We start from the raw sequence: 24,303 nt of genomic DNA on the forward strand, positions 1-24,303 counted from the left end.
AGAAAAAATGAGAAAGCCTAAGCAAGTGATGAAGGTCTGTGTAGGTTTGTTATGATATATAAAGGAAGAGACAAAAATAATATACACATACTCTTAAATTTTCTAAGGTCATAGTTTAGTCAACCAGTTTAAGGAACAAAATACATATCTAATCAAGGTTTATCTGAGAAGATTTTTTTTTACCCAATCTTTGTCTACATAGCACATGGTAATTAAAAGCGCCAGACTGGTGCAACTAACCTTATTGGATGTTTAACAGCCATAATTTGATCCTATAGTAATCTGGTCAGAGGGACTTAAAGGACAGTTTTTACCCCTTATCCTCCAAAGTTGACTAAGTTCCAGGGGACTATGGAACATCTCTCAAAATGTCCTGTAACTGTGGCGAGTCACCTGTCCTCTTGTTCAGGGAGGCCATGGAGACCCCACCAGATGGACTTGAACCAGTGTCCAGTTTACAAAGAGGAAGGTCAACTCAGAGGAAACATCTCATCCATGCTTCCAAGAGAAGCCAGACATGATGGAGCAGGATCTTTGACTTATCTTCATATAGATGGAACTGGTTAAAAAAAAAAAAAAGAAGGAGCCAGGGGCTCCTCTCAAGCCCATGTGACCCCTGACAAACAGATCCTCAAACAACTTTAAGTATAAAAACAAATTGATTTATTTGGGCCAACTGTATGGTCTTAAACACCCAAAAGGAAAGTCTAACCAAAGAGTAAAGTCATCAATATATTTAAGAGTTCAAGGGATTATACTTCCCAGACATTAGGCTTAAGTCTATATAAAAAGTTATTTGGGCAATTATTTCTCATTGATGATTTTCTTCCTAACCAGAAACTGCTGCTCAGATGTAAGACTTCAAATCTTGGTCTGCAATACTGTAGTGTCCTCCTGTAGCTAAGAGAGACAACCCACTATTGTTCTAAAATAATGGCTAAATTTGTTTTCTCTCCCTATCTAGAAGCCTTTGAGAGGGAACTGACACTGATTCTAGCCACTCTGATAGCTACCAAAGTGCCTGAAAACAAATCCTGAGACCAACACTCTTGAGTCCAGCCTTGGCAGACAAAAGGAAAATGAGGAGGAACTCAATAGAGGGATGCTTTTGGAAGCCCTCATCAAAAAATTCCAATGGACTTTAATTTGGACATTTGAAATTTGCCCTGTTCTGACTTTTTCTGGTTCCCTGTCTAGAACTTATAATACAACTACTCTTGCCTTTACTTTTCCTTCACATCTCCTAGGCACTTGTCAAGAAATTCCAATGCACTCTGATATGAACATTTGAAATTTGCCCTGTTCTGACTTTTTTCTGGTTCTCCGTCTAGAACTTGTAATGCTAATTACTCTTGCTTTTATTTCTCCTTTCACATCCCCTATTCACCAGTCAAAGACTTTCTTTTCTCCCTACAGATAAGAGTTATGCAATTTGGGAGTCTTTTAGATAGACCCACTGAAGGGGTACCCTAATTGCCTCACCCTGTGTCCTTGTTCAGCATGGAAGAAGCCAGAGTGGTCTGCATCTCGATTCCCTATCAGCAACTTGGGTAACTTCAGAGGATGGTATGATAAGAATAGGAGGTAGGAACTGGCAGTTAGGGTAAAAAAGACCCAAAAGAGAAGTAGCCAGTGTCTTGGCTAAAAGTCAAAATGTCCTTGGGCCTCTTAGCAACATACTCTGTTCCAAAGGTCAAAAATGAAAAAAGTATTTGGGAGCTCTTATCTAATACCTAAAAGATTAATTTAGGGTTACCTCTTCAGAGGGGTAATGTTAGAGTAGCAAAAAGCCACATGAAAGAAAGAAAGAAAGAAAGAAAGAAAGAAAGAAAGAAAGAATGAAAGAAAGAAAGAAAGAAAGAAAGAAAGAAAAAAGCGAGAGAGAAAGAAAGAGAGTGTACATGAAGTTGTCAGAAAAAAGTGATGGGGAAATATGGGAGGAGTTGGAGGGGAGAGAGTGGGCTTGGATTTGATCAAAACACCTCATATACATGTATGAAATTCTAAAAGTTTTTTTTTTAAGTTAAAAAAAATTTGGGGTAACCTCTTCAAAGGATGATAAGAATAGGAAGTAAGAATTGGCTAGGCAGTTAGGGACAAAAGACGCCCCCCCAAAGTAGCCAGTTTCTTGGCTAAAACTCACAATGTCCTTGGGTCTCTTAGCAACATACTCCATACCAAAGACCAAAAATGTCAAAAGTATTTGGGAGCTTTTATCTAATCCTTAAAAGATATTAGGGTTACCTCTTCAGAGGGGGAATGTTAGGAGGGGAGGGAGTGGGCATGGATTTGATCAAAATACCTTATATGCATATATGAAATTCTCAATAAAGTTTTTTTTTTTAAGTTAAAAAAAAATCTTATCAGAAAAGAAGTATTCTCAAGATATATGAACCAATTTTTTAGGTCCAACTTCTCTTTTTGAACAGAATCTTTCCAGAATTGTAGATAAGACTATAAGTCCTAGATCTAGCTTGCTATTATCTTTCAGAGTGATTGTATAATGAATTAATACATGTAAATAATTCAGTGTAGAGCTTGTTCCACAATACGTTAAAATATCTGCTTTTACTAAGGGGGAAAAAAAGAACCTAAGAAGTCAAGATGAAGTGGTGTGAAACTTTTAAGACAGTACTGATGTTAAATGTTTCAAACTTATAAGTGCTCAACTTTTGAATATCTCTACTATAAATAAAGTTTGAATATGCACCACAGAAAAAGAATAAAAGAAATATCACATGTGAAATGGGAGCATAAAAGGTACTGGGAACACCTTGGTGTGACTATATAAAAATATCAATAGTTCTGAGACTACACACACTATCCTGGGCAGAGAGAACAGAGAACCTGTGTGTGCATAGGAGAGAGAGGTGGGGGAAGGAATAAGACAGAGCAGAGAGAGAAAGAGAGGTTATTTTCCCATTCACCAATAGCTGCAGCTCTTGAGTGCTTTCTTAGGGGATGTACTTAAGCAATGGTTACCATGTGAACCATGTTAAACCACATATGCAGAGACCTAGAGTGAGGAACAAGGAAAAGAAAGTGCCTTCCCTAACCTGGATGCAGTGACAACTGAGCATAACCTGTCCCTAATTTGTGAAGAAAAGGCCCAGAAGGAACCCACTATTTTCCAAAAGAGGCTGTTATGAAGTTTACTCGGTAGGTTAAAAAAATACACCTCTGGAACTGGAGAAATGACTAAGCAGTTAAGAGCACTTGTTGCTCTTGCGGTGGATCCGGCTTCAATTTCCAGCACCCACATGATGGCTAACAACCATCCATAACTCCAGTTCCAGGGGATCCGACATGCTCTTCTTACCTCCATGGGCATTGCACGACATGGGTGTACCTACCTACATGCAGGCAGTACACTGATACACATAAAAATTGCTGTATGCAAAGAATGAAATAACTCACACGATGAAGTCACATAGAAGAAAACCAAAAAGTACTACGCATTCTGTTAGTTAATGCATCAGCAAAGTTTCCTTTTCTAAAATGGGGTTCTAAGAAGAAAAAAGTAAAACATGATCACAATTAGGACAGTGAAAAAGAACTACGCATGCACACACACACACACACAGATACACACAGAGACACACAGATACACACACACAGAGGTACACACACAAGGACACTTATAGATACACATACAAACAGAGATATAAATATATTTACACAGATACACACATACACATGCAAAAACACATATACACATACATGCAAACACAGATACACATATGCACACAAACACACACACTTTGTACTCTAGCAAACTTGGAGTATGACGTCTGGTACTTCAGGTGGCCTTTGTCTTGTTCCTAGGTATGGGCATATTGACACCTGAATCTGAGCGAGGTCTAAGTTACTGTCATTGCCTGCATAGAACTGTTATCTGCCTTTCTAGTTCATTTCAGAGAATCATCTAGCTTCATTTTTTTTTTTTACCTCTCTTTAGCCTCCTCTTTTCAGGCTTAATTAAAAGCCTCCTTAACTGGCCTGGCTCACTCTTATGCCTAAGGCTTTGGCAAACTAATCCCACCCTGGAGAGCAAGGCTCTTATGGCAGAGATCAATTATTTATTTTTTTAAGAGCTTTTAACGGTGCAATCTAGACTTTTAGTGGACTGCAAAAACAAGATATATATTCTGGAGCAGAAATAATATTGAAATCGTATCTTTTTGATAAACATGTTACTCTGGCATATTTTCTAGAAAATATTTCTCCTTGCTGTTAACATAAATGTTTTAACTTAATTTTTCAGTTTCTTTGCTCATTTCTAAATATCCTATTAGGTAAAGCTATAGAGAGCTACAAACATCATGCATAAAACTTTAAGACTTAGGTGTTTTCTGAAATATTTTTAATATAAAATATAAATAAAAATACATTGTTTTATTTAAAGATGTATATTAAATATTCACCTTACCTTGTTATATCTTAATAGTTTTTAGAAATTGTTCTTTCCCCATGATTTCTCCCTTCACTTATATTCCTTGCTATTTTGCTGCTTTGGAATGAGAGACAGAGCTTGTGACAGGACTCAGGATCCTGCAGGTGAGTTCAGGCACAGCAATGAGTGGCCCATGCACATATTCAAAATAGTATAAGAAAAGTAAAGTATCAGGATACAGTCCATGAACTGGTCAGGAACACCTTGAGATATCAAGATGATGCTAACAGTTTCTATTGGAGTGAACCCTGTGTGATGGGCATAACTGGAGGGCTCCTCCTTCTACATTTACACATGATATTCAGAAGTCCCAGTGCACTTCAGAATTTAATCTATGAACAAGCAACCTTAATCATTCATGCACTTGTCCCACTTCAAAATTGTCATTTAAGAATGTGTCTCTTTAAGCAAAGGGAGCTAAGCATTTTATCCATATTCTGTAGGCATCATGTGTCGAAGAGTATCCTATGCACAGGACAGGCTACAGCCTAAAAGGCAGAATTCAGTGTTAGGACAACAGGTTTTAAATCTCTTTTATCTTGGCCATCTTATTTAACTGTACAAGGTTAAATTTCCTTGGTTATAGTGTAAGATACAAAAGTGAAATATAATTGACAGATTGTTAAAGAGTATTAAATGAGAAAATAACAAATGCCAACTCTCCAACAAAATTGATTTGCTACTAATTACCATCAAAAGTCTTATTACCTATGCAATCACATTTTACTTTTTGAGAAGTAAATCGATGGCATAAAAAGTGCCACCTTGGAACAGATGATAAGACGTCACTCAGTTTCTTTTAGACCTCTTTAAAGCTGTAGAGTCTTATTTACTTTTAACAATGAAGATTCGTGTTTTGCCATTCATATGAAAATTAGGCTGAATTTTCATACGAAAGTTCAGTTCATTCTGAAATATTTTATTATATTTTCTTAAAATTAATATCATATGGAAAGTTGATTTTATTGGTAGCTCTGATGGCTTGTGTTTTGAAAACTGACATGCAGAACAAATTTTTGATGTTATATGGAACACTAACATATTATTTACATTATTTTGATGATTCAGATAGGACTGAATTTAACACCTACAATAAGGATGAGACCAGATATGAAAATACTTCATATCTTTTAAAGAGTTCATGTTACAGATGTGGATCTGTAGGTGTATGCAGGTTTATGGATATGGGATTAAAATATAGAAGTCACCGAGATGCTGAAATGAGCTTGGCCTTGGAGATTAGACTTCAGTTTAGATGCCGACCCTTTCACTTAGCAACAGCGTCACACATTATTTAAGCTCTTGGGGTCTGTATCTTCATTAACAAAGTGGAGGAAAGTTCCTTTTATATTGTTCTCAAGGTAGGTAGAAACCCAAAATACATGGACCAGCAGCTGCTCAACAAATGCTGCCATAACAAGAACTCTATACACACTATTTTATTATTTAAATGTCTAAAATAAAAACTTCCCAATATACAATTATCTAAACATATTGGCAGACATCTCTACATAAACCCTATAAGTTAAGTATGGACTTCAGTCTTGCCATTTCTGTTTTGAAAAAGAGGTTAAATGTTAGATTGCATAGACCTTTGAGAGAATTTAAAGCCCCTAAGACCTCGCATATTCTATAACAACATCTCTTGGTAAAGTTTGTAGAAATTATACTCCATGTTCTATTACTTTTCTCTTTATACTCTTCAGATCAGCATCTGTGAGCAGAATTTGCAAGATTAATTTTATTCTTTAGTGTACTTGAATTTTATATGGACCAGCAATTACAAACTTCCCCAGATCCAATTTAACATTTTCTCTAGGACAACTCTTTAATATCAATTTACAAAATACCACAAAGTTCTATAGACTGCTCCTGGGAAGGGTGATCCCTCCAGAAGTTTCTTAAGATAGAATAAGAAGCCATTAGTATGTATGTAGGGGGCATGGGAGGAGCTGGAGGGACTTGGGAGGGATGGAAATAATGCAAATACAATAGCTATGAAATTCTCAAAAATAAATAAATAAAAGAAAGTGTTAACAATTACTCTGAAACAGTAGAGATAAGGCCGAACTGTCCTGAGTGTCTGTAGTGAATGATACTTCCTTCAGCAAATGGTCCAGCTGCCACAAATCATTACCTAAGTTCGATTCTTGGTTGAACCTGGTCTCTCTACAATTTTTTTTTAATACAAATTTAACATTTATGCTTTCTTCCTTAAAGCTATTCTAATTGTCTCACGCTCAGGAATGTGATTTCATTATTTGATATGAAACTATAAATGCATTTCCTTGCTTTCCAAGGAATGATAATAAGGGGTCAGGGGTTGAACCCTGGTCTCTCTACAATTTTTTTTAATACAAATTTAACATTTATGCTTTCTTCCTTAAAGCTATTCTAATTGTCTCACGCTCAGGAATGTGATTTCATTATTTGATATGAAACTATAAATGCATTTCCTTGCTTTCCAAGGAATGATAATAAGGTGTCAGGTTAGTCTTCATCTTCTCTATTTCCCCTGCCAGTTCGTTTTTACAGGTTCCTCCTTCAGCTCCAGGCAGATGTCTGCCATTACATGTGGCAATTTGCAGTGCCTGTTTCTGCCACAGGCCATCGCCCTTCTCAACTTTCTTTAGGAAATGAGCTGCTTTGCTCAGTCAAATCTCATTACTCTTTCTGTAATTGCCTTAGATTGCAGTTCATTATCAGAGAAGAATCTTAACCTCGACTGGCAATGATAGCCAAGACATGGCTGAGATATCTTTATCTTTGCTTTAAAGAAATTAATGTCACTTAAAAGTAAAATGAATGCAACAAATTACTTCACTTTTTATCCTGTTTGTCTCACAGATTAAACAGAATCCATTCCAGAGTTCAGCATTGAGACCTAAGATACGTAGCCTTTTGGTTTGAAATTTTGCCCATTATGAAGACGATACGCATGCAAACCAGTTGGTCTAAACTCAGAACAATTGCTAAAGGCTGATGATTATGAGGTTTCAGGTCCTCACAGCACTTAGCAACAGATTCCTTAAGCACAACTATAGCTATGTGACTCATATGTAACTTTTTTTGTCTTTTTATTGACTTTTTTTTGTGTATTTCATACAGAAAATCATCTTTGTAACTTTCAGAAAAAAATTTCAATTGATATTGTTCTTTTTGTGTGAATGTTCACATGCATGTGGGCACATGTGTATGCATGGGCATATGTGTCTCCGTGTATGTGGAGACTAAAGGTTGATCTTGGTAATCTTCCTCATCAATTCTCCATCTTACTCATTGAGACATGGTCACTGACTAGAACCTGGAGCTGACCAATGTGGGTAGTCTGGCTAGCCAGATTGCTCTGGGAGTCCCCCAGTGTCTCTACCTTCTGTACTTGGGATTACAGGCAAACCTCTTGGCATTTGTATGAATTCTGGGAATCTGAACTCCATTCTTAAGGTTTGTGTGGCAGGTACTTTACCCATCTCCCCCTCAACACAAAATTGATATTAGTATTAGTTGACAGTTTTTTGAGACAGTCTCCTTGTAGCCCCAGCTGGACTGGAACTCACTATGAAGACCAGGCTGGCCTCTATCTCACATATTTCCACCTCCCTCTTCCTCCAGTGTGATGAGATTAAAGGCATAAGCTACTATGCTTGACCAATTCATGTTGTATTTTTGGAGCACAATACATTTGGATGTACAAATGCAATATATGATTAAATAGAGCTCTTGACCATCAGCTCAATTAACGTTTTTGTAGGGAAACATTTGAATCTTCACTCTCAATTACACTGAAATATGCAATACGTTATGACTGACCATGCTTATCTTGCTGTGCACCAGTTCTCAAAGCTTATTCTTCCTATCTAAATGGAACTTTGCACCCATTGCTCAGCAACTCCCCATTTCCTCCCCAGCCTCTGCCATTCCCTACCCTCGGATAAACACCGTTTTACCAGCTAGTTCCACCAATCTACTTTTCTAGACTCCTATACAAATGATACATAAGTCTTTCTGTACCTGGTTTATTTTAGTTAACTTGTCTTGCAGGTTCATTCGTGTCCTTGCAAATGACTGGAGTTTCATTTGCAATTCATAGTTTAGAAGACACAAAAGAAAAAAGTATTCACAAACAGACTTTTCTGTTCTAACCTGAATGTGGACATTTTTCTTTTGAGACTCTACAAAGAAATTGATATCTGATCTAGAAATAATGGTAAATGGTGCCGATAGATTTTTCTGCTTATGTATGGTACTTTAAAACAGCAATACAGAACTGAAACCTGAAAGAAAATCAGTAAAAAAAGGATTAGTTTTTGAAGTGGATCATCAAAACTATAAAATTCTGATTATGAGCACCAGTGTGATCAGTCATATATTTTCAATTAGAAAATTGAGTTATATAAGAAGGAGATGATGAAGCCAGGCATGGTGGTGCATGCCTTTAATCCCAGCACTTGGGAGGTAGAGGCAGGCAGATCTCTGTGAGTTCAAGGCCAGCCTGGTCTACATCGTGAGTTTCAGGACAGCTGGGGCTACAGGGAAACCCTGTCTCAAAAAGACCAAAAAAAAAAAAAAAAAAAAAAAAAGAAAGAGAGGGAAAGGAGACAATGGGGTCAGAGAGACGGCTCAGTGGCTAAGAGCACTGGCTGCTCTTACAGGGGGCCTGGGTTTGGCCCCCAGCATCCACAAGGAGGCTAACAATCATTCATAAACTCAGTTCTGGGGAACCCAATGCCTTCATTTGGTCTCTGCCTGGACCAGGCACGCATGTAATTCGTATCTGTGTATGCAGGCGAAGTACATACACATAAAAAATGTAAAAAAAAAGAATGCTTCAGAAGACAGAACTATGTGTGCAGGTCGTGCTGTTGGGCAGAGATTGCAAATGTGGAAGAACTGAGCCACCCTGCCTTAGCTGCAGTGTTTGTGGTAACCAATCCTTCTGTCAGCATTTATGAAGTTTCCCATGATGAACTCTATCTTCAGGATAACATGGTGAAGTAGGGCTAATATTTGCAACTGAAGAGGTTTTTGAACACATGTTTAATGAAGCCGGCCACTCTGAATGGATGGAGGGCTTGCGTTTGGAGACACTTGTGTGCCTCTTCTTGGTTGCTACTGAAGTTCATGTGCCTGTACTAAATATCATTTACATGCTTGTTCTGACTCACCCCCAGGCCGGCCATCATGGGAGTTTTCATCTAGCTGCTTTCTGAGCTCCTTGCTTCTGTAGCTATTATCTCCCACCCACGCAGTATTTTTAGTATTTTCATTTTCGCTCATAGAACAATCTAGACATATCTGACAGCCAACTTACGCAGAATAACAAAGAGAGAAAGAAAGAAAAACCCCTCACCCGCGAATTCCACTCTTCTACTTTATTTTCCTACCCTGCATTTTTTAAGAATCCACTGCTCTTATCTGCTTTGAACATGGATTTTCTATTTTAACCATTTTCTTTTTCCACATTTAGATACTTCCTTTTCTTTATCTGTTTTTTATTTATTCTTCCTTGTCAGTTATTGTCTGTCTAAATATAATAGGGTATCAAACATGTCTCCAATAGTTACTAAGTTTTACTTTTGTGCTAGGATACAGTATATGTGTAGAATAAAGAGTGAATACAACACATAATCTTCAAACCTTTCTCATATGAATCCACATGGACCTCAGACAATAATAAGAAAATGAGACAAAGAAGGATGGAAGACAAAAGACAATGAAGAGGAATAATCAATAAGCAACAAGCAAGAAAAAGAAGGAGGAAGAGTAGAAGAGGAAGAAAAGGAGGAGGAGCATCATCAGCATCAACATCATCATCACCACCACCATCATCATCACCACCATCAGCAGCAGCAGCAGCAGCAGCAGCAGCCACCATGGGTGCTGGAGTGCTGGCTCTGGCAAGATGTCCCACAGTAAAATCAACTCTGTCTACTACAAATAGCTAATAGTTGAATAAGAAATGTTATGAGACATGGCAATAAAGAACAAAAGAGGGCTAAAATTTGTTTTATACATGTAAAATTTTGTTTTATGCAATCATCGAAGAATAATAGGTCAACAAATTAATCCGGTTACTGTAATCTTTATTAATGAAAATTTGCCATTGTCTGATGCATTTATTAAGTATAAAATCTGAGAGTTTTGTCTGAATAAAAATCCCTGCAGATAATAATGCCCCCCCCCAAAATGTTCCTAAATGAGAAAGCACACACGTAGAAGGTTCACACAAGTAGGAAGAGGAGGAATGTGGGCTGGCAAAGGGGTGGTATGAATTGGTTGCACACCCAGGATACACACGGTGTAGAAAATGGACTTCTCAGTCTGTGCAAGTCCATGAACTGGAAACGACCCCATGCATGAAGCCAGACTGTTATAGAAAAGAGGTCTAGTGCCCTATTAGAAAGAGATTGTCAAGTAGATCCATGGAGTATAGTGGAGGCCATAGGAAAAGACCCACATTCAAACAGAATTAGTGTATGGAAACACAGCACCAGACTCAGTGGGTCTTTAAAGAAAAATCTGCCAAGCTAATAGTTGAAGTAGTTGTACCATTTACTACTCTCAATAACAGTGTATAGGAGTTCTGGTTGTTTCCCACCCTTCATGCCATAGTCCACATAGTGCAAAGGAGGACAGAATACATTTTGTGTTCACTGGTTGTTTTGTTCCCCCTTATTTAAACATAAAGCTCCAAGGCTTTTACAGTGGAACATGAGCTGCTGATTATGGCACCTGACCAGTGATGCCAGTCTCTTCTTTCCGTAATTTCAGCTCCTCTCTTTGAGTTCACTTCCACTGGCACTGATCTGGCCTCACAGTTATATGTCTCATAAAACTAAGGGAGGACTTTCCATTCCTCTTGCACTTGCTCATATGAACTTACAGCAAATGTGACAGCATGTACAAGACCCATGCAAACTCAGACCAAAAAACAAACAAACACCCTCCCCCCCCAAAACAAACAAACAAACAAAACAGCACAGAGCTGGTGAAAGGGGCAGGAGGCCCCAACTTTAGCTGAGGAACTACTGGCAGCTGATCACTACTGGGTGAGGGAGAGTCAATCTTCTTTAAGGGAGTGGAGTGAGATAAGCTGAATAGGCTCCAGTGGATGAACATCTGGGCATGTAAACTTGACTCAATTGACCTTAACATATGTGACAGAATGCATGAAGTCCTGTAGGCAGGAGATGGGGAGTGCAGATGGGGGAGGGGTCTAAATATGATTAAGATTTATTATAAAATACACAAAAATTCAATAAAATATACACTGAAAGAAAAAGGAAAGAAAAAATTAATGGAGAGTTTGCCATTTGTTTTCTTTTATTGACAGTCTAAGAATGGAATGAAGTGCACCTAATTTTAAATAATTACAAGAAAATATCAATTGCTCAATAAAAGGAAAGTTGGTTAAATAAAAATAGATTACTTTAGAATTGAAAATCTCATTGTTACTATTAAAGATAAGTCTAAAGTTCCTTTTCTTGATCTACTATATACGCTGGTTTCATTGAACCTAATTCGGAAGAAGTTTCAAATGTATAATGATAGAAGAGTCAGATAATCAGAAGGACGTCAACATTTTATGGTCATTCATTTAGAGCTTCAAATTACAGAAAGTAAAAACTGACACAACTAAAATCAAAAAGAACATTTCTCTCATATTTAGAAAATGTAGCAATGCTATTCAGTAATTGATAGAACAACCATATTTAAAACAAAACAAACACAAAACAGAGACGTAGGAAAGGACCTTGAACTACATTACCATTAACTCGATTAAATTATAATTGATAAAATTAGACTAAAAACAAAAATCAAATTCTCATGCAATCTCACCAATTTAGGCCAGATTTTTGGACCCTAAAATAAGTCTTAATGAATCTCACGAGGTTTAAATTTTACATGGATTATTAACTAACCATAACAATAAAATTACATAACACCATAATGTTTTCTGAAGATTCTTTCAACTCAAAAACATAATTCTATATAACCTGCAGGTCAAGAAAGACAGCACAATTAAAATGATAAATAATTTGAACTAAATAATAAAAAAATCAAAATTTTGAGGATGCATTTGATAGAGTACTTAGAAATAAAATTACATCTTTAAGTTCTTGTATTTAAAAGGAGAAATCATTAAAGATAGTAATATATTTCATCTTAACTGAGAAGAATAGAAAACAAAATACAGCAAAAAGGAAATAAGGATTAGAAAAAGAACAGCCTGGGAAGCAAGGTAGCAGCAGAGAAAATAAATAGTCCAAAGAGTTTTCTTGTGTGTGTGAGAAAATGGCTATGGCTAGCAAGCAGGTCATAAGACAAGGAAATAAAAAGATAAATTGCTAATATCTACAACCTGAGCAAATCCAATCTCTCTGACCCCACATCCTGTTCTCCTTCTAGCCTTGAGCACAGGCCCACTTTTGTTCTTAGCAACCCAGATCTCTGGACTATCCTCTTAGTTCAGACTCTCCTACCGCATCCTGATCCCCTGCACCCAGACCAGATCAATTCTTCAGTCTGGTTTCTTAGAGCCTTCATAGACTGTCCCCACCCCCAACTAGCCTTTTCACTCCTGAGACCAGCCTTCTACTCTGGCTGTCCACAACCCCAACTTGCCTTGAATTCCCTAGGCCAAACTTCCTCCCTGGTAACTCTAGTCCGGCCACAGAGCCTTGACTCCCCTACTACCTGAGTAACTCCAGTCTCCCAGAAACCACGTCCTGTTCTCCTTCTAGCCTTGGGCACAGGCCCACTTTTGCTCAAATGGACTCAAAGACAAAAATCACATGGTCATCTCAACAGATGCAGAGAAGGCCTTTGACAAAATTCAACATGCATTCATGTTCAAAGTCCTAGAGGGAATTGGACTGGAAGGGAATATACCTCAACATAATTAAAACTGTATACAACAAAACCATAGCCAACATCATTCTAAATGGGCAAAAACTAAAAGCATTCTCATTAAAATCAGGAAACAGACAGGGCTGCCCACTATCTCTACTCCTGTTCAATATAGTGCTTTAAACTCTTGCTACAGCAATAAGACATGAGAAGGATATTATACCTAAGAGATCCCCAAAATTCCATTAGAAAACTTCTACAAATTATTAACACTTTTAGCAAAGTGGCAGGTTATAAAATTAATCTAAAAAATCACTAGCCTTTTTATATACCTATAACAAGCAACTGCAGAAAGAGTATACAGAAACCCTACCTTTCACAATAGTCTCAAAAAATAAATCTCAGAATAAACTTGACCAAGCATTAAAGACCTCTACAATGAAAATGTGAAATCTTTAGAGCTTGAGGAAGACACCAGAATATGGAAGGACCTCCTATGCTCATGGATTGGAAGAATTAATATTGTGAAAATGACCATCCTACCAAAAGCCATTTATAGATTCAATGCAATGTCAATCAAAATCCCCATGACATTCTTCACAGAATTAGGAAAAAAATCCTAAAATTCATATGGAAGCACAAAAGACCCCAGATAGCCAAAGCAACACTAAGTATAAAAAGCAATGCTGGAGGGATTATGATATCAGATTTCAAACTATATTACAGAGCTATGTTCATAAAAACAGCATGGTACTGGCACAAAAATAGACCCATAGATCAATGGAACATAATTGAAGTCTCCAACATAAGTACATGTAATTTCAGCCACCTGATATTTGACAAAGGAGCCAATAACATTCATTAGAGGAAAGTATCTTCAGCGATTGGTGTTGGCCAAACTGGATCTCCACTGGTAGAAGAATGAAAGTAGACCCTTATTTTTCACCTTGCACAAAAGTCAACTCCAAATGCATCAAAGACCTCAGTGTGAAACCTGAAACTGTTAGAAGAAAACATTGACAATAACCTACAAGATACAGGTGTAGGAAACGACTTTCTAAATTGGACATCAATTGCTCAGGAATTAAGGTCAAGAATCAACAAGTGTGACCTTATTCAACTAAAAAGTTTCTGTACAGCAAAATAAACAACCAAGGAAGTGAAGAGAAAACCCACAGAGTGTGAGAAAATCTTCACCAGCCACACATCTGACAGAGGCTTAACAGTCAGAATATAAAAAAACCTCAAAAAACAAAGAATCAAGAAATCAAGTGACACAATTAAAAGATGGGTTAGGATGTGAATAGAAAGTCCTAAAAAGAAGAAATAAGGCTGACCAAGAAACACCTGAAAAGGTGTTCAACATTGTTAGTGATTAGGGAAATACAAATTAAAGCAATTTAAGATTTCATCTTACCCCAGTCAGAACAGCGAAAATCAAGAAAACAAATGATAACAAATGCTGGAGAGGATGTGGAGAAAGGGAAATGCTCATCCATGGCTGGTGGGATAGAAAACTCTTACACCTTCTATGGAAAGCAGTGTGAAGAACTCTTAAAAAAACTAAAAATGAACCTATCATTTGGCCTGGTTATACTGCTCCTTGGCATATACCCAAAGGATCCATCCTATTGCGGAGATACTTGTACATCCATGTTTGTTACTGCTCTTTTCACAATAGCTAAGAGATGGAAGCAACCTAAGTGTCCCTCAATTTACGAGTGGATAATGAGTGGATAATGGTACATTTACATACTGGAGTTGTACTCAGCATTAAAGAAAGATGAAATCATGAAATTTGCAGGTAAATGGATGGAACTAGAAACTTATATTAAGTGAGGCACATAGACTCAGAAAAACAAATGACGTATGTTCTCCCTCATATGTGGATCCTAGCACCAAATCCTTATATGTGAGTATATATCCAGATGTAACTGCAGGATCCAGGATAATGAGAAGGAACCAGGGAGGTACAGGGAAAGAAAGAACTTGAGAGAGAAGAACAGTAGGAGAAAGGTGTTACTAAGCAAGAAATGTATTAAAATGGGGGTAGTTAAATGTGAGGGGGAGGTGGAGGGATCTTGGGGATAAAGTGTAAGAAGGAGCTCAAGAGAGGTGGGTCCATAGGAGACTGGTATTATCAAGGGGAAAATGGGGACACTTTATATAGGGAAGTCATGGAGGAAGTGTTAGATGGGGGAGAGAGGGGAGATATAAATAATGCCTAACTAGTTTAAAAACAAAACAGAGGGAATCATATTAGTCCAACAACCTAATGGAAAATTACATATACAATATCTCTACATGAATCCATATGTACAGCTAAAGCCTATATAACAAAAGACAGTGCTACATAGAAGAAACCTTCCTTTGAGTTGTTGGCCAGGGTGGTCCAAGAGACTCCCAAAGTTACATATGCTATTGCCATAGCCCTTGACTACCTCACAGAACTTCAATGTAAGACCCTACTGATGAAGACAGAATATATTTCAGACACAGGATTTGGAGCAATGGAGATGGAACTGGCCTGGTAGCCACATCCCTTGAAGGCTAGCTATCATAGCTTTGGAGAGCACTATGAAGGTGCCAAGGGAAAACATCACTTGATGGTCCACACCAGCTTCAAGACCAAAGAATCACATCAATAACTGGCACAGCATATGACACTGCTGCAGTAGTGGCACTTTTATCTTGGGGGCAATCAACAGCTTCCTTATTGAACTAAAATCCCACTCAATGGGAGGAAACTCAAGTATGGTACCATAAACATAACAAAATACACAGGGCTGGAGAGGCCATAGATTTTAAAGAAAACCCCAAGACTGTCACATCCCTAGGCTAATGTAATTTCTTACTACGTGAAAATACATATCCTTATATTTACAGACAAATATCCCAGTCACCACTCATTAAAGAAGCTTCTTTTGTATCAGAGACTATGACCAAGTACTACAACTGATCATACATAGACATTGTTTATGAATTTCTCAGGACTAAGTGACATATCTACAATGCAACCTCTACACCTAAGGCTCACAGAACGTAGAACAGGAGTAAAGAGGACACTAATGAAATCTCCCAGTTCTCATAAATGCAATAGAGGGCCAGGAACACAAAAGGTCACAAATGGTCAAAGTGTAGAGATTAAGAGTCTGTAGAATGCTTGTCCTTAGACAGAACTCCTATATTAAACTTCTCCATCCAGGGCTCAGGGAGCATTGTGGAAGAGGGCACAGAGAGATTGTAAGAGCCAGGGAGGAGGTGCACAACCATATGGAAATAGAGTCCTATAAGCTCCTGGGACCCTGCTCATATGAATCTATAGCAATGGTGTCAGCACGCACAAGTTCCATGAAAATTCAAGCAGACAAAAACCCAGTATAGAACTGGAGAAATGGACAGCAGACCCAAATCTTAGCTGAAGAAATATTGATAACTGATTACTGCTAGGTGAGGAAGAACCGATCTTCCTAAAGTGAGGGACTCTACATAAGCTGACTAGACCTCAGTAGATAAACTTGTACTGAGGAAAGTCTGGGAACACTAACTGACACAATAGGCCTTAACACAAATGACAGGATGTTTAAATTCCAGTGGGGGTTCTATGTGAGACTACCAGTGGGGAAGGGTGTATGAAGATGATTTAGATTGATTGAGATGTTCTGTATGAAATACACAAAAATTCAATAAAACGAAGTTAAGAAAAAGAATAAATCTTAAATTATTTTTGATGCAGTAATTGTACTGGGCAAATGTAGAATATTTGCCTAGCATGTGTAAGATCTTAGATTTGATCCCTGCTACTAAAATCATGTGTTTCTATAGTTAATTATAAGATATAAAAGAAGGAAATAAAATAATATTTTAAAAAATCTATGCCCATATCCTTTCAAACAATATCATATCCAGTAAACATATCTGTTTAATGACTGAAAGTAAAAGTTAGATTTGAGTTTATTCCTGATTTTTTTTATTGAAATGATAATTTGTTTTAGTTCATTTCAGTTAATATTAAAACATTGAACACACAAATCAGACTTTATAGGCTGTATTAAATATATAAAAGAGTACATTAAATTGGGCAGGGACAGTGAGGGGAGGTGCAGAGAGGTGAGGGGATCTAAATAACATCAAACTGTATTGTTTGAAAATTGAAAAATTCAATAACTTTTTAAAATTAAAAAATATATATACATATCTTACTAATATCAAGAATGTAGCATGCCTTATTTCCACTGATCCAACAAATATTAAAAGGACAATCAGGAAGTATTTTATAAACACTAGGCCGATGTTGACAATATACAAGAATATATAGGCATTTTCTGTGAAAACAAACTTTGCCAAAGCTTACAAGGTAAAATCAAATCTTAACATGATAATTATGCTTAGTTCATAATGGAAAAACCTTCTTCCATTCACCTAACTACAACAGCAAATAAAACTAAGTTCAGAGATAACTTCTATCAAAGAAGAAAGGAAGACAGTGTATCAATCATAGTTTAATTTTAATCTCTGGTCAGAGCTAGTTGGACTAAGTGTGCTACAAATAAATTCTTTTACAAAATTCACGAAGTTAAGAAGTGTCAGGGGCAGCTAGAGGGGAGGAATGCAGGTAGATACATGTATAAAATTTTCCAAGAATAAATAAAATGTATTTTAAAAATAAAAAAGTAATAGTTCCCATTTGTTATATGAGAACAGCATTACCTTGATTTCAAAACGCTGCAAAAACATTTTATGAAAACCAAGAATAACGTTTCTTGTGAACAAAGTTGCAATAACTTCTAATGAGAACATTAGCAAATCAAATCTACAACACAGAGACAGAAATACAGTGTGATCAAATCAGCTGTAGGTCAGAAGTGCAAGACTGGTTTAATATTCAAAACCCAATCATACAATTCGTTACACTACTGGAACAAAGGAGACGTATCATGTATATCAATATTTTTGGTAAAAGTGGTATACAAAATTTGGCAAAATTGATGACTAAAATTTCTCTGTAGTATAGAAATTAAAGAGAAATTTCTTGATGTGAATTTATACAATTAATATCACACAGCATTCTGCAAGCTTTTCTTCTAACTTAAGAAATAAGATGCTGATTTCTGCTCTATCCAGAGATGTAGAATGAACTTCAATCCCTAATTCATACAAAACACAGAAACTAACTTGAGAAGGACCATGCACTTCAGGAAGAAGAAAATGAATGAAATGCTCTCTAGATTTTATTCTGATGGCTAAAAAATTATGCATTGCAGACATACAAAAATTTTTATTTATAAGCTTCTATATGCCTACACAACTTCAATAAAATTGCTAAACAAAAGAGGAATAGAATTATGATAGCAGGAAAATAAGAGGTTCCGGAAGTTATTGTAATAATTACTTTTTAAGGCTATTTTGAGGAGTAAAGCTGGAGAGTAGATGTGGGTTTAGTCACTAATGATTTTCTTTTCCTTTTTTAAAATTAATTTTTTAAAGTAATGGGTTTCATAGTTGCATGTTCATACATACATGCTATTATAATTTGTTCTAAGTCATGCTTTCACCCTCTACTCTCTTTTCTTAAAAGCTATATTTTGGGTAGACAACTCATTCAAAATAAGAGTGCAGGGGCTGAGTACACAGCTCAGTTGGAAGAATGCTTGCCAGCATGCATAAGATCTTGTGTTCAGTCCTCAGCATTGCCTGTAACTGGGCATGGTGAAACATGCCTGCAGTTTCAGCACTGGTAGGTAAAGACAGGAGAGTAAGAAATTCAAAGTCATCCTTAGCTGCACAATGAGTTAAAAAATTACAGTACAAAATTGCTACAATAATAAGCACTACATTAGATGACAAAAAATGGCTCCTTTTATCAGCATTTCATTGTGCATAATCAAAGAGGGTGGCCACACATTCTCCTAGGAACCCAAGACAAACTTCTAGGTAGAAGTGATATGAAAGTATATACCTACTAAATAAAGGCAAAGCAGGGTTGTCAAGATGGCTCAAAGTAAAAGTATATGCCACCAAACCTGAAGATAGAAGTTTCATCCCTGGAACCTACATGATCCAAGGACAGAACCGATTACAACTGACTCCTGCAGATTTCCTTCTGACCTCCACACACATGCCACGGCACATGACCCACACACACATACATGCATAAATGAGTGTAATAAAATATTTAAAGGTGAACATGAACACATTTGCTAAGAGATAATATTTTGGTGTTTAACCTCTAAACAGTGAGGATATACTTATATTTTTGCAATTTATTGCATTCATTTACATTTTTGAAAACCGGTGTCTGCTTTCTGCTCTAAAAACAACTAGATTATCTACCCTTATGTATTCTACATTATTTGAGATAAGAGAGACCAAATAATAAATATAATTTCTGACTTCTAGCACATTATTTACCTGTTAGCTGTTATAAAATCCACCTCTATTATATATGCATGAACTGATGTACAATTCTTAATAGTTTCTTTCTGGAAGAAACAAATGAATTTGAAATACCCGCAGAATTAATTTTGCTAATTTATTAGGAAGCTAACGACCATTCATCTTTGCACATGCTTTCCTTTCCTGTCCTTAGAAGTTTTAGATGTGCTCTACTTCATTCATCTTTCCCTAACCATCTTGGCTTAGAGAATAAATTTATACAGGTTATCTCAGCATGTAAATGTATCTCTGTCTCTTAAAGACAATAGACTGACAGAGTTCAGTGAATGCCTTTCCACGGTGCTCGTCGTCTTTTTAAGCCTACATGGTCATTTTCTGGTGTAATCTTCCTGCATGCTCTAGGAAGTATGCCTTCCTATTACATCCACATAGCAGAAGAATAGTCTAAGCAGTTTATGTAACCTCAGACAAACAGATGTTGAAATGAAGTCAATCACATCATGATGTATATATGCATTTGTATGCACACATGGATTGCTCTACCTGTGGTTCATCTTCTTTGTACATACACAAGTCTATATCCTTTACGAAAAAAAAAAAAAAACCCTTCCAGTACAGCAACAGTTGTAATATTTTAAATCCTGATTTGTTAATGAATATTAACACATTAAAATATATTAATCTCTTAATTTTAACACAGTGTTGTGAATTTACAAATTATTATCCAAATTAAGATTGTACTTCTTATTTGTGAGTTCTTAATTTTAAAGCAAATCAATTCCTGCTCAAAGACATGAATACAAGGTGTGAAAATCAATTCTATTGCCTCAACGCTTTCTGCCCTACATGTAGTCATAATTGTTGCACACCTATGGGCTGAACTTGGAATCCCACACTCTGATGTCCAGCCATCACCTAATGGACACCTCTGGGTCAATACCTCCAGGGGCCAACAATTCCTTCTGCTTTTTCTTCTCATCACCCCATGGCTAGTGCTGAGTGTTAGTGATACTGAAGAAGGCGGAGAGGCAGGTTCTACCTGCACCATTTAGTAGCCAGTTCATTCTCACATTCCTTGTCTAACCCACCAACCTTAAAATACATGGATGCAACAGATAGCTGTATGGAGAGGCAGGTTCTACCTGCACCATTTAGTAGCCAGTTCATTCTCACATGCCTTGTCTAACCCACCAACCTTAAAATACATGGATGCAACAGATAGCTGTATTTTAATATAGAAATGTTGCTATAAAATAACCATTTAGGGAGATGTTTTAGGAAGAATGACCAGCACTATTAATAAGAATGTGGGGTTTTTTTTCTTCTTTTTGTTCATGTAACTCACTTTAATTCCATGTAAATCTTCCCAAGTTTTGTAAGTACATTCCCCATATGGACAGGCCAAGAAAGGTTTCAAAATGTACATTTTGTCTTCTTTTAATCTTCTTTCCTACCAGCTTATATTTTTTTTTATCTGGTTTGCTGTAAACATTTGGCTCAAAAATTGGCTAAAACAATGATGAGGTAGCAAAGAAAAAGTAAAACAATTGTCATAATTTTTCTGTTGTCATTTTTTTAAATAGAAGATTCAGAGATGTCCTTCTTAATCACCTAGATGTAAAGTTCAGCTAATAGATATACTTACCCTGGTTTTGTGTCATTCACTACACAGTGATAGGTAAAAGTTCCAAACATCTGAACTCCTAAAATCCCATAAAGAAGTAGAAAGAAAAGTAGGAAAATCGAAACACTCCATATTTGTTCTCCTGATCGCCTAGGGGAAAAAATTAGGTAAAATAGATGAAATGCACCAAACATATTTCAGAAACATTCTTCCTTAACCTGTACACCAGGTGCTTACTTTAAAATATTTGTAATCCTGGTCCTCGGCAGTTCAAATCGGAAATAAATCCGGAAAGCTCGGATCATAATGAGTGGCCTTGGGATCCGCAACATGCCCCAAGGTGACATCTGATCAACTATGTCAGCAATTTCAAACACCTATAGATGGAGAGATGAACATGCTTAGACTTCCTGAAGCATTGCTTTTTGTCATGGAATGCACAGGTAACCCCAGAAAGTGCACCTGTGCCCTAATTTGTTATTCCACCAAGGGTCACAATGTGAAGTTATTGCTACTTTAAGAGAAACAAACTAATGAAAGTGTCGTAAATCTTCACTTTCTGATGCTTTAAGCCATCGTTTTTTGTTTTCTTTTTTCATAAAAGAAAGTCAATCGGACAAAAACCTAGCACAGAACTGTGGAAATGGGCAGGAGGTCCAAACCTTAGCTGAATAATTGCTGGCAAATCCTGGGTAAGGAAGAGTTGATCTTCTTTAAGGGAATGACTCTACGTAGACTGACTAGACTCCAGTGGATGAACTTGCACAGAGGGACATCTGGGTACAAATGTTTGACTGGATAGGACTTAACATATATGACAAAATGCATGAAATCTGGAGGGGAAGCTATAGGGGATGCAGATGGGGTTTAAATTTGATGAAGATCTATTGTATGAAATGCACAAAAACTCAATAAAAATATACAAATCAAAGAAAGTGCTAATTTTTGAGCTTCTGTTTCTCACTAATAATGTTCTCTTAATAACTAGAAAATAAAATAAAAAAGCAGAATGGGGTGGCACACACCTTTAATCCCAGAAATTGGGTGGCAGAAGCGGGTGGATCTCTGTGAGATCAAGGCCAACCTGGTCTCCCAAGCAAGTTCCAGGCCAGCTGGGGTTACAGGGAGCCCCTGTCTCAAAAATACCAGAAAAAAAGGAGAAGAAACAGTTAAGATATTACTAAACTATGAAAAATGACCTAATCTTAATTAGTGTGAGTTCATCCACGGGAGTCTGGCTACCCTACCAAGAGTCCTATCTATTCTGAATTATTACAGTGTAGAGTACAGGAACAGAGGTCTCACATACAGTCAATGGTCAACAACAATATGTTAAATACTTACTTTTGTTAAAATGTTAACTCTCCTTTTGGGTTCTTATTAGAATCAAATAAAAACAAAGCAAATCTAAAGAATAAAATGACTTTAATTAAGTGTAAAATCATGCCTGAAAGAGATATATGTATTGAATTCACTGTGATTTGGTACATTTTGGTAATTCTCAATTATATTAGTTTTCTGGACTGTCAAGAATGAACAGCTTCCAGGAATATTCTTGCTGCCCATTGTACTTTCTCTCTTTAAAAAACCATGCACATCCCAGTTATTATAAGTCATTTATATTTGCAATGTAGTAGTTTGTGTTGACCAACATATATCTCAATATTAACAATTCAGATTTTTAATAAGGATTTAGTCATGCAAGAGACTAGAACTTTTAATTTTTAAATTAAATATTTGATTTTACAAACTCAGAAAGCTCACTTCACATCATTTCTTTTATTTCTTTTTATGACTATATTTTTATATTTGTTTCCTGAGAAAAATACTTTTAGTATCGATTTTAATTTCTGAGAAGAATCCATAAGTGTAATCAACAATAATTTAAATGTTATAATTAGAATTTTATATCCATGAACATGTAAAATAAATAATGTTGTAGGAAAATTCACAATCTAATTTGAAATGTATTCTTTAATCTGTCTAGTTAAACTTTCCATGCAAGATAATGCCCTTATTGAGAAACACCCCCTTGTGATTTAAAAATATTTAATTACCTGCAACACAAGTGAAACCCAAAGGCAGAAGACCATGAAGCCATCAAAAACACACCAGCGGTCTTTCACATAGGAGCTATCCCCCTGAAAATAAATTTCACATAGCAATGTCAGAATAGTTAAGGGTTAAGTCACTAGAAAATATACACACTTTTTTTTGTATTGAAATGGCATGGACTTTCAAATAAGGTATTTTTTTTTAGCATTTTAAATGGAATTATTAGGCGAATAATTCATGAAACATTGCAGAACTGTAAGTCCATAAGAGGGAAGCATCTATTTGTTCTCTTAGCCACACTAAGAATCCAACTTCTTAGGAACAGAGGTCCTCCTATAGCAAATTTCTTTAGGTCCTAAGCCAGCTTGTCCTCCAAGAAGCAGAGCATAGAGTGGGCAACACAAAACCCTTAACATTTTTGACCAGTCACTGCTAGTGGGGAAAGTAACCAGAAATTTACTTCAAGTGAAGTAAAAGTAAAGCAATTTTCCTTAAGTTGCAAAGAAAAGGTATGTTGACTTTAATCGGGGGCATACATGTCAAAGAATAATAAAGATGTGCTAGTTCATTGTTAAGTGGGAATCTTTTCCAAATTTAGAATGCACATTTTAATAAGATGGGAATTTTGTAAGAGAATTTCCCTGTGGAATATCAACACATTGACAAAAAGTGGAGGGCAGAGAGTGCTCGAGTTCTAGCAGATATGAGCACGCTTGTAGGGGAGGAGATGAGTTATTTAAGACTTGTCTGTCAATTTGTATAAAGATAAGCAGTTGGAGGCTGCCAATCAATTATCCAGCATAAGAAAGTAGCTAAACGTGCCTTGCTAATATTTAACAAGCAAAAAACCCAAATGCATTTACAGGGTTGTATTTTGCAGCCACAAATGATATGCTCTGGTAGCTTCATGAGCCTGTGATTTATC

General features: G+C 36.6%; 1 protein-coding gene across 1 annotated transcript in view; it reads right to left on the reverse strand.

Moving 5' to 3' along the window:
* Nalcn (sodium leak channel, non-selective) overlaps positions 1 to 24,303 on the reverse strand; it is a gene marked incomplete in the record, with an annotated part of 412,798 nt that overhangs the window by 357,023 nt on the left and 31,472 nt on the right. Inside the window, 3 exon segments of the mRNA XM_017794878.1 lie at positions 21,345 to 21,473; positions 21,561 to 21,700; positions 23,381 to 23,464. Of these exon segments, the coding sequence (XP_017650367.1) occupies positions 21,345 to 21,473; positions 21,561 to 21,700; positions 23,381 to 23,464 (353 nt within the window).

This window comes from Nannospalax galili, unplaced genomic scaffold (assembly GCF_000622305.1).
Source record: "Nannospalax galili isolate Female #2095 unplaced genomic scaffold, S.galili_v1.0 scaffold287, whole genome shotgun sequence".
Lineage (NCBI taxonomy): Eukaryota > Metazoa > Chordata > Mammalia > Rodentia > Spalacidae > Nannospalax > Nannospalax galili.